This window comes from Papio anubis, chromosome 16 (assembly GCF_008728515.1).
Source record: "Papio anubis isolate 15944 chromosome 16, Panubis1.0, whole genome shotgun sequence".
Classification (NCBI taxonomy): Eukaryota; Metazoa; Chordata; class Mammalia; order Primates; family Cercopithecidae; genus Papio; species Papio anubis.
Window position 1 is genome coordinate 24,230,500 of NC_044991.1, and position 13,220 is coordinate 24,243,719.

Consider the following 13,220-nt stretch of genomic DNA (forward strand, 5'->3'; position numbering starts at 1 on the left):
GGTGCCTACATGCAGCCAGGAGCGCGGGAGAACATTGCCTATCTCACCCACACGGAGCGGAGGAAGGACTTCCAGTACGAGGCCATGCAGGAGAGGCGGGAGGCTGAGAACATGGCCCAGAGGGGCATTGGCGTGGCCGCCAGCTCTGTGCCCATGAACTTTAAGGACCTCATTGAGACCAAGGCTGAGGAGCACAACATTGTCTTCATGCCTGTCATTGGGAAGCGACACGAAGGGAAGCAGCTCTACACCTTTGGCCGCATTGTGATCTACATCGACCGGGGAGTGGTCTTTGTCCAGGGCGAGAAGACATGGGTGCCCACCTCACTGCAGAGCCTGATTGACATGGCCAAGTGAACTGTGGCAGGCCCAGAGCCAGCCAGAGACTTGCCCCTGAGAGGGATGTGTTGTGAATAAACGGTATTTTAGATCACCTTCAAAAGCGTAACTTCTTTACTCGGGAGCTACTCCACATTGGGCCAGGTCACGAGGGAAGGATGTAAAGCGGGACAATGCCACTTAGCAGTGCAGGAATCTTTATACCAAGTCCTCATGGGGGGTATCGTCCTCAAAACAAGACAGCCAAGTTGATGTTCTTTCCTGGCAAAGGAGTTCTCTGTAGTTCCTCCATGGCAGCCTTCCCTTTAGTCTCCGGTGGCAGCTTCTACCTCAGCCAACACTGAGTACCTCACAGTGAGTTCAGTCAGTAGCGGAAGGATCTTCTGTCTTGTTCCTGATGATTTCAAGGTCCTCACAGTCCTGATAATCTGGTTCTTCCTGAAACTCCCAAATATCTGTGGAGAGCTGTTCTAGCTTTTGCACGGGGAACCAGTGGACAGAGGTATCATTAAATATGTCCATGTATTGTGAAGTCTGAGGAAACTCAAGCTCCTCCAGTCCTTTTAAAATCTGAGCAGAAAAATTCAAGTGTGAAAACTTTAGCTAGTCACAGTAATCCCCACTCTTCTGGGAGAAATTTCCATTTTACTTGTCATCCCCACTTTCCTTTTTAAAAAAATAACAAATAGGATATTTCAATTTAAATGCCTTTGCGCAATGAATTGGGCGCCCCAAGGAGAGTGGGTATCATGGACTGTGATACTGAGAATAAAAATAAAGGAAATAAGGAAAAATAAGAGACGCATTAAAGAGTCATAGCTTTCTGGAACACAGACCCATGGAGAGAGCTGACAGTACACTAGCGCCACTTAGCCCCTGAGTTTCCTCCTACACCTGTAAAGATAGAATTCTTCACAGTTTCACACCCTTTTCCATCCCAGCCCCTTTATTCAGATAGATACCTTTGCAATGTAGGGATAATTTTTCTGCAGAATCCTTGCCAACAACCTAGAAATTAAAAAACAAAAACAAAAACCATGATTAGGAGGTATGAGGATCGTTTCATTCAACTTAAGACACAGAAGGGCAAGATGATTGAAGTATAGGAAGAATTAGGAAAAAACTCGAGATGTGGAGTAAATCAGTTAAATAGTTGAAAATGCGGGCCAGGCGCGGGTAATCCCAGCACTTCAGGAGACTGAGGCGGGGCGGATCATTTGGGGTCAGGAGTTCAAGACCAGCCTGGTCAACATGGTAAAACCCCATCTCTACTAAAAATACAATAATTAGCCGGGTGTCCTAGTGCACATTTGTAATCCCAGCTACTCATTAGGCTGAGGCAGGAGAATCACTTGAACCCAGGAGACGGAGGTTGCAGTGAGCTGAGATCACACCACTGTACTCCAGCCTGGGGGACAGAGTAAGACTCCATCTCAAAAGAAAAAAAAAAAAAAAAGCAAATACTCCAGTAATTGTGCCCATTTCATCAAGAGAAATGAGTGAGCAGACTCCTAAGCACTGTGAAACAGAATGAGGATGTGGAGCTGTAGGCAGAGGAATCAAATAGCTTTTTCCTGTTTTTAAAACCATTTCTGTGTATCACAATGGAAGGGAGGAATTCGTGGCAAAAAGACTCCTTAACTTGCTTCATAGCTTGAATCAGGGTTTTTTTTTTTTTTTTTTTTTTTTTGTGTTTTTTTCTTTTGGCGGGGTTTCACTGTGTTAGCCAGGATGGTCTTGATCTCCTGACCTCGTGATCCACCCGTCCCGGCCTCCCAAAGTGCTGGGATTACAGGCGTGAGCCATCGCGCCCGGCCGAATCAGGGTTTGACATCTCCTGTATTTAAGCCTTCATCCCATTCCCTATGGAAAAGCATTTCCCCAGTATGGAATCATCAAGGAAACGTTTTCTGTGTATAGGTCAATCTGAGGTATGGGCTTCACCTCAGGGCCTGACAGAATCTCAGCATTCTCAGACTTACCTCTCCTCAAGTCCTTTGAAACTGTTCCCAATGATGACCATCTTAGAAAGGGCATCTACTGACCAATTACTCCATAAAAGATTGTTGTACAAGGCCGTCCCACAATGGAGCATGTAAAAGATGGTAGGTTCCCCGCGAATACTCCGTTTCCCTTCCTGGGGATACGATATTCACAGGTATAAACATGCTCACAACCTATTATTTACAGTAAGGTGAGGGAGAGGTAAGGATGGGGTTAATCATGAGACAAACTAAAGGATCAAATGGAAAAAAGCTCATTTTGTGGAACAGTTACACTTGTATATGAAATCTATACAGTTACAGAACTAGAGTCAGGAAATCATGATGTCGCGAAAGAACTCACGTTTACTTAACAAATGTGTGTCTCATGAACACAAAGTCTCATGAACACTAACAGAGGGGCTTCCTGGGTCTATGATGGCAAGGACAGGAGGGATAGTGATGTTACTTACCCCATGTATTTCCCCCATGTTCGGTAATCCACGCTTCCCGTGTCACTTCCTGCAGATCTATATAACTAAGTCCTCTTCCAATGTCCCTGAGGCACAATCACCCCTCCTGAGAACCACTACTCTATGGCCAAATTCTAGCAGGGAACATAAGGGCCTTTGACCCTTGCCCACCTCTGGCCTGCCTCTCCTCTTCTTGCAGCTTCGCTTGTGTTAATAACAAACTGGCAGTGGTTTCCTGAACAGCCAGCACTGCACAGCTACCTGCAATCCTGGTTCTGTCCCATTAGCAAACTCCTGGTAGACCTTCAAAGCCCAGCTCAGACCCAGGAATCCTTCCTCCATCCCTCCAAACACCTCTCTTGTCTCAGCTCCTAGTACAAGGTTCTGCCTCACTATTTCACTCCTCATTCACTTGTTTACAGGTCACATGCCCTGATGTGACCACGGGCTCCCTGAACACTGGGACAGGCTCCCATTTTTTTTTGGTCTCCCCAAAGCTCCCTGCCTAGCACAGAGCAGGCACCCAGAAAGATGATCTGAACTGAGTGACAGTGTTTTAGGACCTTGCCAATATCAGGGAATGACTCTTCTCTCAACTGAGCCAAATTTTCACATAAGCAATAAGATGGCAGTTTTAGGACACACACAGGAATCAAATGATTCTAATCCCCAAGACAATATAAAACCGAAATTGGAAGGATTTGCTCATACTGGCTTTGGCCCTGTGCTTGAGAAATGCATTTCTTTATTCCACAGGTCTCAGAAATGTCAAATCCCAGCTATTTGGGGGCGTGCAAATGTGAGCAGAGAATTAATCCACAACTCACAGCCAGGTGCTATAGGTTTGACTGGGTTATAGCATCAAAGATGAACGCTGCAACCCCTTTAATTACCTCCCTGGGACAGGGTAAAATCCAACCAGAAAGATGTCGCTTGAGGCACCTAGATTTTTATTTTTCAATAGCAACAGCAAATACCAAGTTAGCATAATTTCCAGACAAATAATTCTCACAAAAGTGGTTCAGACCTAACGTGTTCTGGTTCATGCCATCTGTGTAATTTTTTTCTGATGGGCACAACACAAGCCAAAATGGAGGTAACTGATTGGCTGGTTACATCGTTCAGGCACTACAAAAGTGAGCAGGCAGTAAGAGAGGAATGGCTGCCACTGCAAAGAATGCTGGTGTTCACAGGCAGAGCCTGGGGTGAGTCTGGTCAGGATTTTTATACTCCTGTCTGCTCCCCTTTAAACCACTTACCTCATTCTCACTGAGAACAGTCACACCAAGGGTGTTCAGTACTTCAATTTCAAGTTGGCTAAACAGAGGGTCATATACCCAACAGTGACTTCTGGGAATCTAGAAGGGAAGAATGAGTTGTTTACTTCAACCCAAACATCTGTGTGCACCCATGTATAAGACCAGAGGAGGAGGAGATGAAAATGAATCCAAAAATGTACCTGGCACTTTTCCAACAAAAGCAGCAAAAACGTTAGCTGGTTTCTAGCTATGATGCAGGTGGCAAAGTTCCCAATGCCGTAACACACACACTTCAAATGGCACGTTCCTGTGACCAGGGTCTCTCTTGGGATAGAATCAGGGGCCACATCTGACTCATCTGGCAATGAGTCAAGATGCAGGTTTCCAAAGATGTCAGAAAGAGACCCCACAGGGGCCTTCAGCTGTTCCAGATGTTTTGTGAGACATCTATTGATGGTTTCTGAAAGAGCAGGCCCCCAAATGCAGTTAGAGGGCATGCTCTGACCCTGTGAACCAAATCATCCGCAAAAGAAGTTCACAGATTTGGGGAGAAAGAGATCAGGGCAGTAAAAGGTTTCAATTCTTCAGAGAGAGAAGCTGCCGGTCTCATTCCCAAACATGCCTGGACATAGAGTCACAGTCACCAACTGACAGGCTGTCCTGGCCCCTGGACTCCCATGGTCCAAAACCCAAGAGCATGTTGCAAGCAGAAATTGGGTTTCACTCAAGGGCAGTTTCCATCTAAAACTATAATGTGAACTCATTCTAATTTAACAAGAGGCTCCTAGTAAATGTAGACTATGCTCTGAAATGCGTACTTTTAAAGTTGTAACAGACCAGGTGCGATGGCTCATGCCTGTAATCCTACCACTTTGGGAGGCCGAGGTGGGTGGATCGCCTGACGTCAGGAATTGAAAGAGCAGCCCGGCCAACATGGTAAAACCCCGTCTCTACTAAAAATACAAAAAATTAGTCGGGCGTACTGGCGGCATGCCTGTAGTCCCAGCTACTTGGGAGGCTGAGGCAGAAGAATCGCTTGAACCAGGGAGGTGGAGATTGCAGTGAGCCAAGATCACACGGCTGCATTCCAGCCTGGGCAACAGAGGAAGACTCCATCTCAAAAAAACAAAGTTATACTCTGTTTAAGTCTTCTCATGTAGAGGTAGGTTCTCTTGTCTCTCCTTTTATTGTACTGGTACTGAATTTAGCAAAACAAAAAAAAGCCATGCATTCCAACAATAAGATACCAATTTTTCACTTAAGAAACCAGCAAAGGGTCGGGCATAGTGGCTCACACCTATAATCCCAGCACCTTGGGAGGCTGAGGTGGGCAGATCACTTGAGATCAGGAGTTCAAGACCAGTCTGGCCAATATGGTGAAACCCCATCTCTACAAAAATATAAAAATTAGCCAGGGGTAGTGGCGCACACCTGTAGTCCCAGTTACTCAGGAGGCTGAGGCAGGAGGATTGTCTGAACCCAGGAGGTGGAGATTGCAGTGAGCTGAGATCACACTCCTGCTCTCCAGCCTGGGTGACACAGTGAGACTCTGTCTCAAAAGAAAAAAAAAAAGCAAGCAAGCAAGCAGCAAAGATATCTTTAAATAAGACCCCAGGCCAGGAAAAACTGGCTCTTCAGGTCAGTTTTGATAAAAGAATTGGTGAAAACTTTTTGGATAACCTGACAATAGATATCAAGTTGGTCACCACCTTTCATTTAATTCCACTTCTGGGAATATATCCTAAGAAGATCACCCTAAGTTTGGTAAAAGCTGTATGCATAAAATTGCTCATTGCAAAATTATGTATAATAACTTTTTTTTTTTTTTTTTTGAGACGGAGTCTCGCTCTGTAGCCCAGGCTGGAGTGCAGTGGCGCAATCTCGGCTTACTGCAAGCTCCCCCTCCCTGGGTTCACACCATTCTCCTGCCTCAGCCTCCCGAGTAGCTGGGACTACAGGCGCCCACCACCACGCCTGGCTAATTTTTTGTATTTTTAGTAGAGACGGCGTTTCACCATGTTAGCCAGGATGGTCTCGATCTCCTGACCTCGTGATCCACCCGCCTCGGCCTCCCAAAGTGCTGGGATTATAGGCGTGAGCCACCGCGCCCGGCAAAATTATGTATAATAACCTAAAAAGGCTGGTTGTGGTGGCTCATGCCTATAATCCCAGTGCTTTGGGAAGCTATAGGTGGGAGGATCACTTGAGCTCAGGAGGTAGAGGCTGCAGTGAACTATGACTGCACCATTGTAGTCCAGCCTGGGTGAAGAGTAAGACCCTGTCCTAAAACAATAACTGAAAACCAAAGGAAGAAAACTCAATGTCCCACAATAAAAATGTTATCTATGGTTAGTCCACTCCATGCATAAATATTATGTGGCCACCCACACACTATGTTTAGGAAGAGATTATCACTGCATGAGGAAAAGGCTACGTTGTAATATCACGGAAAAGGAACAGGATAAATATAAATTTCAGCAATAATAATGACAATATTTATTGCCTTGTATACAGCAGGCAAGCATTTAACTAAACAGCTTCAATTCCCAAAACTACAGGATATACACATTATCCCCATTTCACAGATAAAGAAACTGAGGGTCAGAATTAAGTGCCAAAAGACACCCAGATAGAAGTGGCGGGGTGGGGGGAGTTAGAACCCAGCAAGTTATCCCTCTGTGAAGCAAAATGTCCTCAAATGAGGACAGATTTTCTTTTCTGCCCCATAATCCCTACCCTTGGCCAGGTCATACCCACCTAGTGCTGAACTCCAGAAATCAGAGATAAACAGGTCCTTCCTGTTGAGGAAAAAAAAATGGCACAGTCATGTCCCATCCATTTCAGGGCTGCCCCAACAGTAACTTTCCTGATCATGACCTGAATGCATAGAGAATGAGGTGCCCTGCAATGCAGGGCCCACCCTTACCAAGTGATAAGAGGGGGATATATGTTGAATATGTCCAGAGCCAGAGCACATACTGCTGGGGCTCAGAGACTGCAGGAGAGAGGATGCTGGAGGAGGTCCTTGATTCCCAGAGAGAGGTCTGGGTTTATTCTCGCTCTACAACAGAGCCTAGTACAGAATTGCAGCTCCATAAATGGTTGCTAAATGCTCAGAATTAGCCTTTCTGAGCTTTAGTTTCCTCATCTCTAAAATGGGGATAAAAATCATTCCCAACACAGAGGAGTTTAGAGGCATAAAATGGGTTAACATTGCCGGGCGCGGTGGCTCACGCCTGTAATCCCAGCACTTTGGGAGGCCGAGGCGGGCGGATCACAAGGTCAGGAGATCGAGACCACGGTGAAACCCCGTCTCTATTAAAAATATATATATACAAAAAATTAGCCGGGCGTGGTGGCGGGCGCCTGTAGTCCCAGCTACTTAGGAGGCTGAGGCAGGAGAATGGCTTGAACCCGGGAGGCGGAGCTTGCAGTGAGCCGAGATCGCGCCACTGCACTCCAGCCTAGGTGACAGAGCAAGACTCTGTCTCAAAAAAAAAAAAAAAAAAAATGGGTTAACATTCTTAGCATAGTGTCTGACACATAGCAGGTGCTCAACAAATGGTATTTGTTATTATAAATAGTTCTAAGGGGAAAGTAAAGAGACAAAACCAAGTGTCTGGGCTTTCTTTATTCAAGTCAACTGGTTTTACAGACCCAGAGCAAAACAAAGTCAACAGTGAATTAAAATGAACTGGATTTGAACTGACAAGCCACAGCCAGAGACAGTGATTATGGGTTCAGAAAGGGGTACAGAGAATTGAAAGTCGGCCCTGAGGCTGCTGCACATTTCTCACAGAGGGTAAAGGAGAGAGTTCTGACGTACGCAGGAATGTTTTATGAACTGGTAAATGCGTACATAGATAAGCGCGTAAAATGCTGGCCCAATCTCACAGCGATGGTGATTGCACCACACCTAGGTGTTGGGAGAAGCAGGGAGCTCCTGGGGAATACTGAAGTAGTTGAGGAAATCGTGACAATGTCAAGGGATATGAAAAATGCCTTGAGTTCTCCAAGCCCCCAGCCACATTCACTCTTACTGGCACCCTCTGAGAGCTTAAAAAGAATCGCAGGTGCTTTTTATTCAGGCTGAGCCAAATGGTCAACAACTTTCTCTTCGGAGGTAAACTCTGGGACATTGCTGCCTCTTGACCCTAATTCTAGTGGAGAGGAGCACACAAAATTAATCTAACATCTGCCCTTGTGATGGCCCTTCAGATGCTGATCTTAAGTGCTAACTAAAGCTGTTATGTATTGAGCCTAAAAAGAACTGCAAATAAAGGTAATAATACTAAATAACATTAACAGGTAACATTTGTGGAGTGCTTCCTCTGCATTAGGCACTCTCTATGTACTTTCTAAGGTATGGAGCAAGGTATGTGAGAATCTGAGCTGGGATAAGCAACCAGCATAATGGAGAGCTGGAAGCACTGGTTTTTGTCACAAAGACCTGGGTTTGAAATCTGGTTCCACACATTTTCTTTGTCTCTCTGAGAATCACTGAGCTACCAGGGTCCTAGCGTGCCTGCAATGTTTAACATAAAGTGTGCAGAATGATTAAGCTAGTGTCCGGCACATAGCAGTTGCCTGATGATAGCAATCACGTGTTCGTGTTGCTTCCCTTGTGTTGCCACCACCAATAATACCAACATCGGCATAATATTAATAGCAAACATTGGCACAGTGCTTATCACGTGCCAGAAAATGGTTTCCGTTTACTAATTCATTGAATCCTCAAAACAAACCTACGTATGTACTATTTTCATCCCCATCTCACAGATGAGAAAACTGAAGCACAGAGATTACAAATTGTCCAAGGTCACGCAACTGTAACCGTAATAACAGGGAAGGCAACCTTTAACTGAGCGCTTACTATAATCCAGATCTTTAATGAGCTCGTTACCTACGTTAAATCTTCACAATAACTCCTTAAAGGGTGTGGTTTATATCGCCATTCTACAGATGGGGAGACTATGGCTCAGAATTGTCCACGGGCGCAAAGATCCCATCAGGGCCCACCCCGCACTCACTCAGCCTCCCAGATGCGACGAAGCACGACTCCGCTGTCAGACTCGAACTCCGCCTCGGGACCCCGGGGCGCCACCTCCCTCGGCCGCGGCCGTCGAGCTGCCGAGCGCCTCTTCCGCGGAGCCGCGGCCTGCCAGGATTCCAGCGCGGTAGCTGTGGCCGCAGCCATTGGTCCCTGACGTCAGGGGCGCCCGGCTCACTCGGCACGTCATCATCGCGCGCCGGCTCGCCAGGAGCAGGGGGAGGCGGTAGGCGGGGCGGCGCATGACCTAAGGCCTCTCTGCCGCGCGCGCAGGTACGGGGCCGGCGTCGCGTGCCCAGCTGCCGCCCACATTTCTGTTCCAGAGTCCCGAACCCCGAGCACTGGGATGCCTGGCTACTCCGGTGGGTGGGCGGCGCTCGGAGGCGCGGGGATACAGAGGGGCGGGCCCCCAGTCTAGAGCGTGACCCGACCCGGCCTGATCCTTAGGCCTTCGCCCACCATTTCCCAGTCCCCTGGAGGTGGGGCCAGACGCCGCACAGGCCCCGTGCTGTTACCCATCGCTGCCTGCGCCCCGGGGGCTGTGCCCAGCAGCTTCCTGGCCCTTCTCCAGCCGTGAGCGTCCGTTTTCCAGCCCTGCTGCTCCACTTGAGGCCCCTTCCCCAGGTTGTTACTACCACTTCCCAGGCTACCAGAGCCTTTTATGCTTACATTCCGACGTCTGTTCCTACGCCAGGGCCATTAGTGGTCTCTTCTAGACCTTTCAGAGATAAGAGAGGACCTCGGTAGTGTAGGGCCCAGTCCTTTGCAAACAAGGGATGGGGAGTTTTAGGCTGCTGTCGGTTCCAGGAACAGAGATACCCCTTCCACAGGCACCCAAATATGCTCCATGGAGTACAAAGAGTATAGTCCTATGGAGGCCCAATCCAAAATATCTAGAGCTGAGAAGAGAGAGAGATTTTACAGGCCGTCAAATATTCAAGACTTTAACAGGCTCTATTTGTGTACCCATAGATTGCAGAATGGTGAGCAAGCATTTGAGACCATGTTGGTAGGGCATTAAGCTTGGAGAAAGTGACAGTAGGAATGAGACAGTAGTTTTGAAGTGACCAAGAGGTTGTCACATGGAAGAATTAGACCTTGTTTTGTGTTTTCCTGCGGGGTGTTATCCAGGGTAGCGAGTGGGAGGCAGATGTAAAATATGGAACGCTGATTTTAGTTTGTTGGAAGGAGAAATGTAACGTAGAGAACCACGTATTTCGGGAGGAGGTAAAGCAGAGACAGCCAAGGTAGTTTTTGGAAAAGAGTGCAGGAGAGTAGAGTGAATGATGCCAGGGTTCCTTCCGACTCTGAAATTCGATGATAGACTGAGCTGTCTTTCTGTCGTGGAAGTTTGAAAGCCATTTGACAAAGTTCTCTTCATTTTTTAGAAACTTGCCCTGCTCTGGAATTCTGCATGTTCAGGTTACTTTTGGACTGTCAAGATGATAGTTCCTTAATTTGGGTTCCATTATTAGCACAGCAACTGGTTTATTTGTATAGCTGTCCACACCTAGAGCATTTTCACCCTATCATTTGATTTTATCTTCTGTGAAGCTTGTGGTGTGTTTCCCTTAACTGTTCAAGAGACTAAAGCCCTTACTCTGAAGTCTCTGCAACCCTGCCTCTTTGATTTTGAAGTATCATTGTCACTCTTACAGAAAGCTCTTTTGATATATACCATTCGTTAAATCCTGCTGGGTCACATGCTCTCTCACGAGTTTCTGAAATATCTATTCCTTGTGTTTATTTCAGAGCCAAGGCACTGATGTTTGAACTGGAAACTTCAAAACTTTTAATAGAATCTTCACGATGGGTTTGAGCTAGACAAGCTAGAAATTTCTTTAGAACCCCAGCTCTAGCATGCATCTCCCACGTTTGGCTTGCGTAGAGAGGAGCTTGAAGTGGTGGTTCTGTAGCAGCCACAGTGACACTCAGGAAACCAGATGAATGAATTTGACTTTTCTGCTAGGACTCTCTTTGTTATAGTTTCTCCCTGAGTTGTAAGAGGCATAGAAATATACATGAAACTGAAGAACCTGCAAGGAAGGGAAGTGGTACTTTCCATGCTGAGTGAAAACTAACCAAGTGGCAGTGGTGACTGAAAACACTGAAACCTGCCACATCCAGATTCGCTGGATTGGGAGATAAAGGAACGGTAACAGCTGGGGAGAAAGAACTGATACTGGAAAAGAAAACCTAAATGAAGATGAGGATGACTGCAAAGTAGATGGCCACCTCCACCTCCACAGAGACAAAGTCAGCCTCGTGGTGAGTAGCAGGGCCTGCCATGGCATAGCTTGCGCTGGGCTGTTGGATAGATTTTTGGGGTTAACATAACAAAATACCACTTTCCTCAGAGCAGCTGAATCAAGCACATGAGCCATTTCTCTCCGAAGCTAACGTGTTTTAACCTTGCAAGCCTCTCCCAGTGTTTGAATGAGTCTGGCATTGCTGGGAGATTGTAGAAAAGATAAGCCACAGCCTGATCGTGCAGCCAGCTTTGATGATAATGTGGGTATTGTAGTCTTTAATTTGCAGAGATGAGGTATGGTTGCAGTTGAGAATTACACCGTGTGGAAAGGTTTGGCCAGATTGGGTATTGAAGGGTATTACTCAATGTCTGTCTGAAACCCAGTTCCCTTCTCAACCCTAAACGCGTTAATCCTTTCCCATAATTAAGTTTAGCAAACATCAGTCGTGGAGGAGATGAAGGTGAAAAGCAGGTTTAACTAGAATTAGTAGGATTTAGTGACTGATTATTTATGTGGAAGTCAAAAAGATGGTGCAGTTCAAGATGACACTCAAGTTTTCTTTTGTGTGCCCACACAAGCAGGGATGCTTTCACCCAGAGAACGTGGGGACAGGGGAGGATGGGGTGCACATGGAGTTTCTGAGTTGGCTTTGAAACTTTTTTGAGGCCTTTTGATCTGAGCTTACTCTGCAGCCAATGTACATCCAGCCCTAGGTATTGGGAAAGTGGACAGTGCCAGAGACCAAGTTGGTACTTTATTTATTTATTTATTTATTTTTGAGACAGAGTCTTGCTCTGTCGTCCAGGCCAGAGTGCAGTGGCGTGATATCAGGTCACTGTAGCCTCAAACCCCAGGCTCAAGTGATCCTCCTACCTCAGCGTACCAAATAACTGGGACCACAGGCTCACCCCACCATGCCTGGCTAATTTTGTCTATTTTTTGTGGAGATGGGGTTTCATCGTGTTGTCCAGGCTAATCTCGAACTCCTGAGCTCAAGCAATCCTCCTGCCTAGGCCTCTCAAAGTGCTGGGATTATAGGTGTGAGCCACTGTGCCCAGCCAAGTTGGTGCTTTTTCATCAGGAAGGCAAGGTGGGAGCCATGGAGGGAGGCCTCAGAGAGGGCATAGATCCAGGGGAGAAGAGAGCAGATGACAGATTGGTCCCATTGCTTCTTTATGTTACAGTCTCATAAATGTGTTCTCAGAAACTTAGAAATAAAACAGGTCCAGCCAGGCGCGGTGGCTCACACGTGTAATTCCAGCACTTTGAGAGGCCAAGGCAGGATTGTTTGAGTCCAGGAATTTGAGACCAGCCTGGGCAATATAGTGAGAGTCATTTCTACAAAAAAATTTTTTAAAAGTAGCTGAGCATAGTGGCACGCTCCTGTAGTCCCAGCTACTTGGGAGGCTGAGGCGGTAGGATGGCTTGAGTCTGGGAGGTCGAGCACTGAACCACAATCGCACCACTGCACTCCAGCTTACAGGGCTACAAAGTGAGACCCTGTAAAAACAAAACAAAATTGAGGCCCAGCCTTTGAAGTGTTTGTTTTATGGTCTTAAAGAGGTAATCAGATAATAACGTTAAGTAATATAGTTATACTGCAGTGTAGTCTGTAAGAGTCTTTGAGGAAGAACAGAGGGTCATGGAAATTCAGAAGAAAGAGATTATCTCTGGGCCGAGGGAATCAGGAGACGGTTAATGAGGAAGTGTGCTTGAGTGATACTTGGTGAGGTTTGGCATGGTAGAGAGGAGTTCAGAGTTTCTCTGTAAATTCACAGGCCACGTTTTCTCCCTGTTACGGACTTACGGACTCACTATCCTGCATTGAAACTGCGTGTTTGCTCAGCAACCACCGAGGTCACTGT

At 46.6% G+C, this 13,220-nt stretch overlaps 3 protein-coding genes across 12 annotated transcripts in view; 2 read left to right on the forward strand and 1 right to left on the reverse strand.

The window, feature by feature from the left end:
* The window catches only part of TFIP11 (tuftelin interacting protein 11), a 21,325-nt gene extending 20,883 nt beyond the window's left edge, over window positions 1–442 (forward strand). For all 5 annotated transcript variants that reach the window (XM_031656398.1, XM_031656397.1, XM_031656396.1 and 2 more), the window contains one exon: window positions 2–442. In XM_031656398.1, the coding sequence (XP_031512258.1) occupies window positions 2–357 (356 nt within the window). In that variant the 3' untranslated portion in view covers window positions 358–442. The remainder of the gene's footprint in view (window position 1) is intronic.
* On the reverse strand, window positions 431–9,291 carry SRRD (SRR1 domain containing). Of its 2 annotated transcripts, none has more exons than XM_003905357.5 (7): window positions 9,084–9,287; window positions 6,811–6,851; window positions 4,254–4,513; window positions 4,054–4,152; window positions 2,322–2,476; window positions 1,302–1,347; window positions 431–909 (listed from the first exon to the last, which is right to left on the reverse strand). In XM_003905357.5, the coding sequence occupies exons 1-7, from the start codon at window positions 9,248–9,250 to the stop codon at window positions 700–702; spliced, it is 978 nt and encodes a 325-aa protein (XP_003905406.2). In that variant the 5' UTR covers window positions 9,251–9,287; the 3' UTR covers window positions 431–699. The 2 variants fall into 2 exon arrangements, with proteins under 2 accessions (XP_003905406.2, XP_009215247.2); XM_009216983.4 differs by lacking the exon at window positions 431–909 and adding an exon at window positions 923–1,005 and having other exon boundaries at window positions 9,084–9,291.
* Window positions 9,263–13,220, forward strand: part of HPS4 (HPS4 biogenesis of lysosomal organelles complex 3 subunit 2) — a 31,598-nt gene continuing 27,640 nt past the window's right edge. For 2 of the 5 annotated variants that reach the window (XR_002515340.2, XM_021921421.2), the window contains exons 1-2: window positions 9,292–9,465; window positions 10,856–11,371. Coding sequence is in view for 4 of the 5 variants with exons in the window: in XM_021921421.2 (XP_021777113.2) it covers window positions 11,331–11,371 (41 nt within the window). In the remaining variant the exon portion in view is untranslated. Of the gene's footprint in view, window positions 9,466–9,491; window positions 9,728–10,855; window positions 11,372–13,220 lie in introns of those variants that run through there. The other 3 variants (XM_003905351.5, XM_003905352.4, XM_009216984.4) reach the window with 3 other exon arrangements.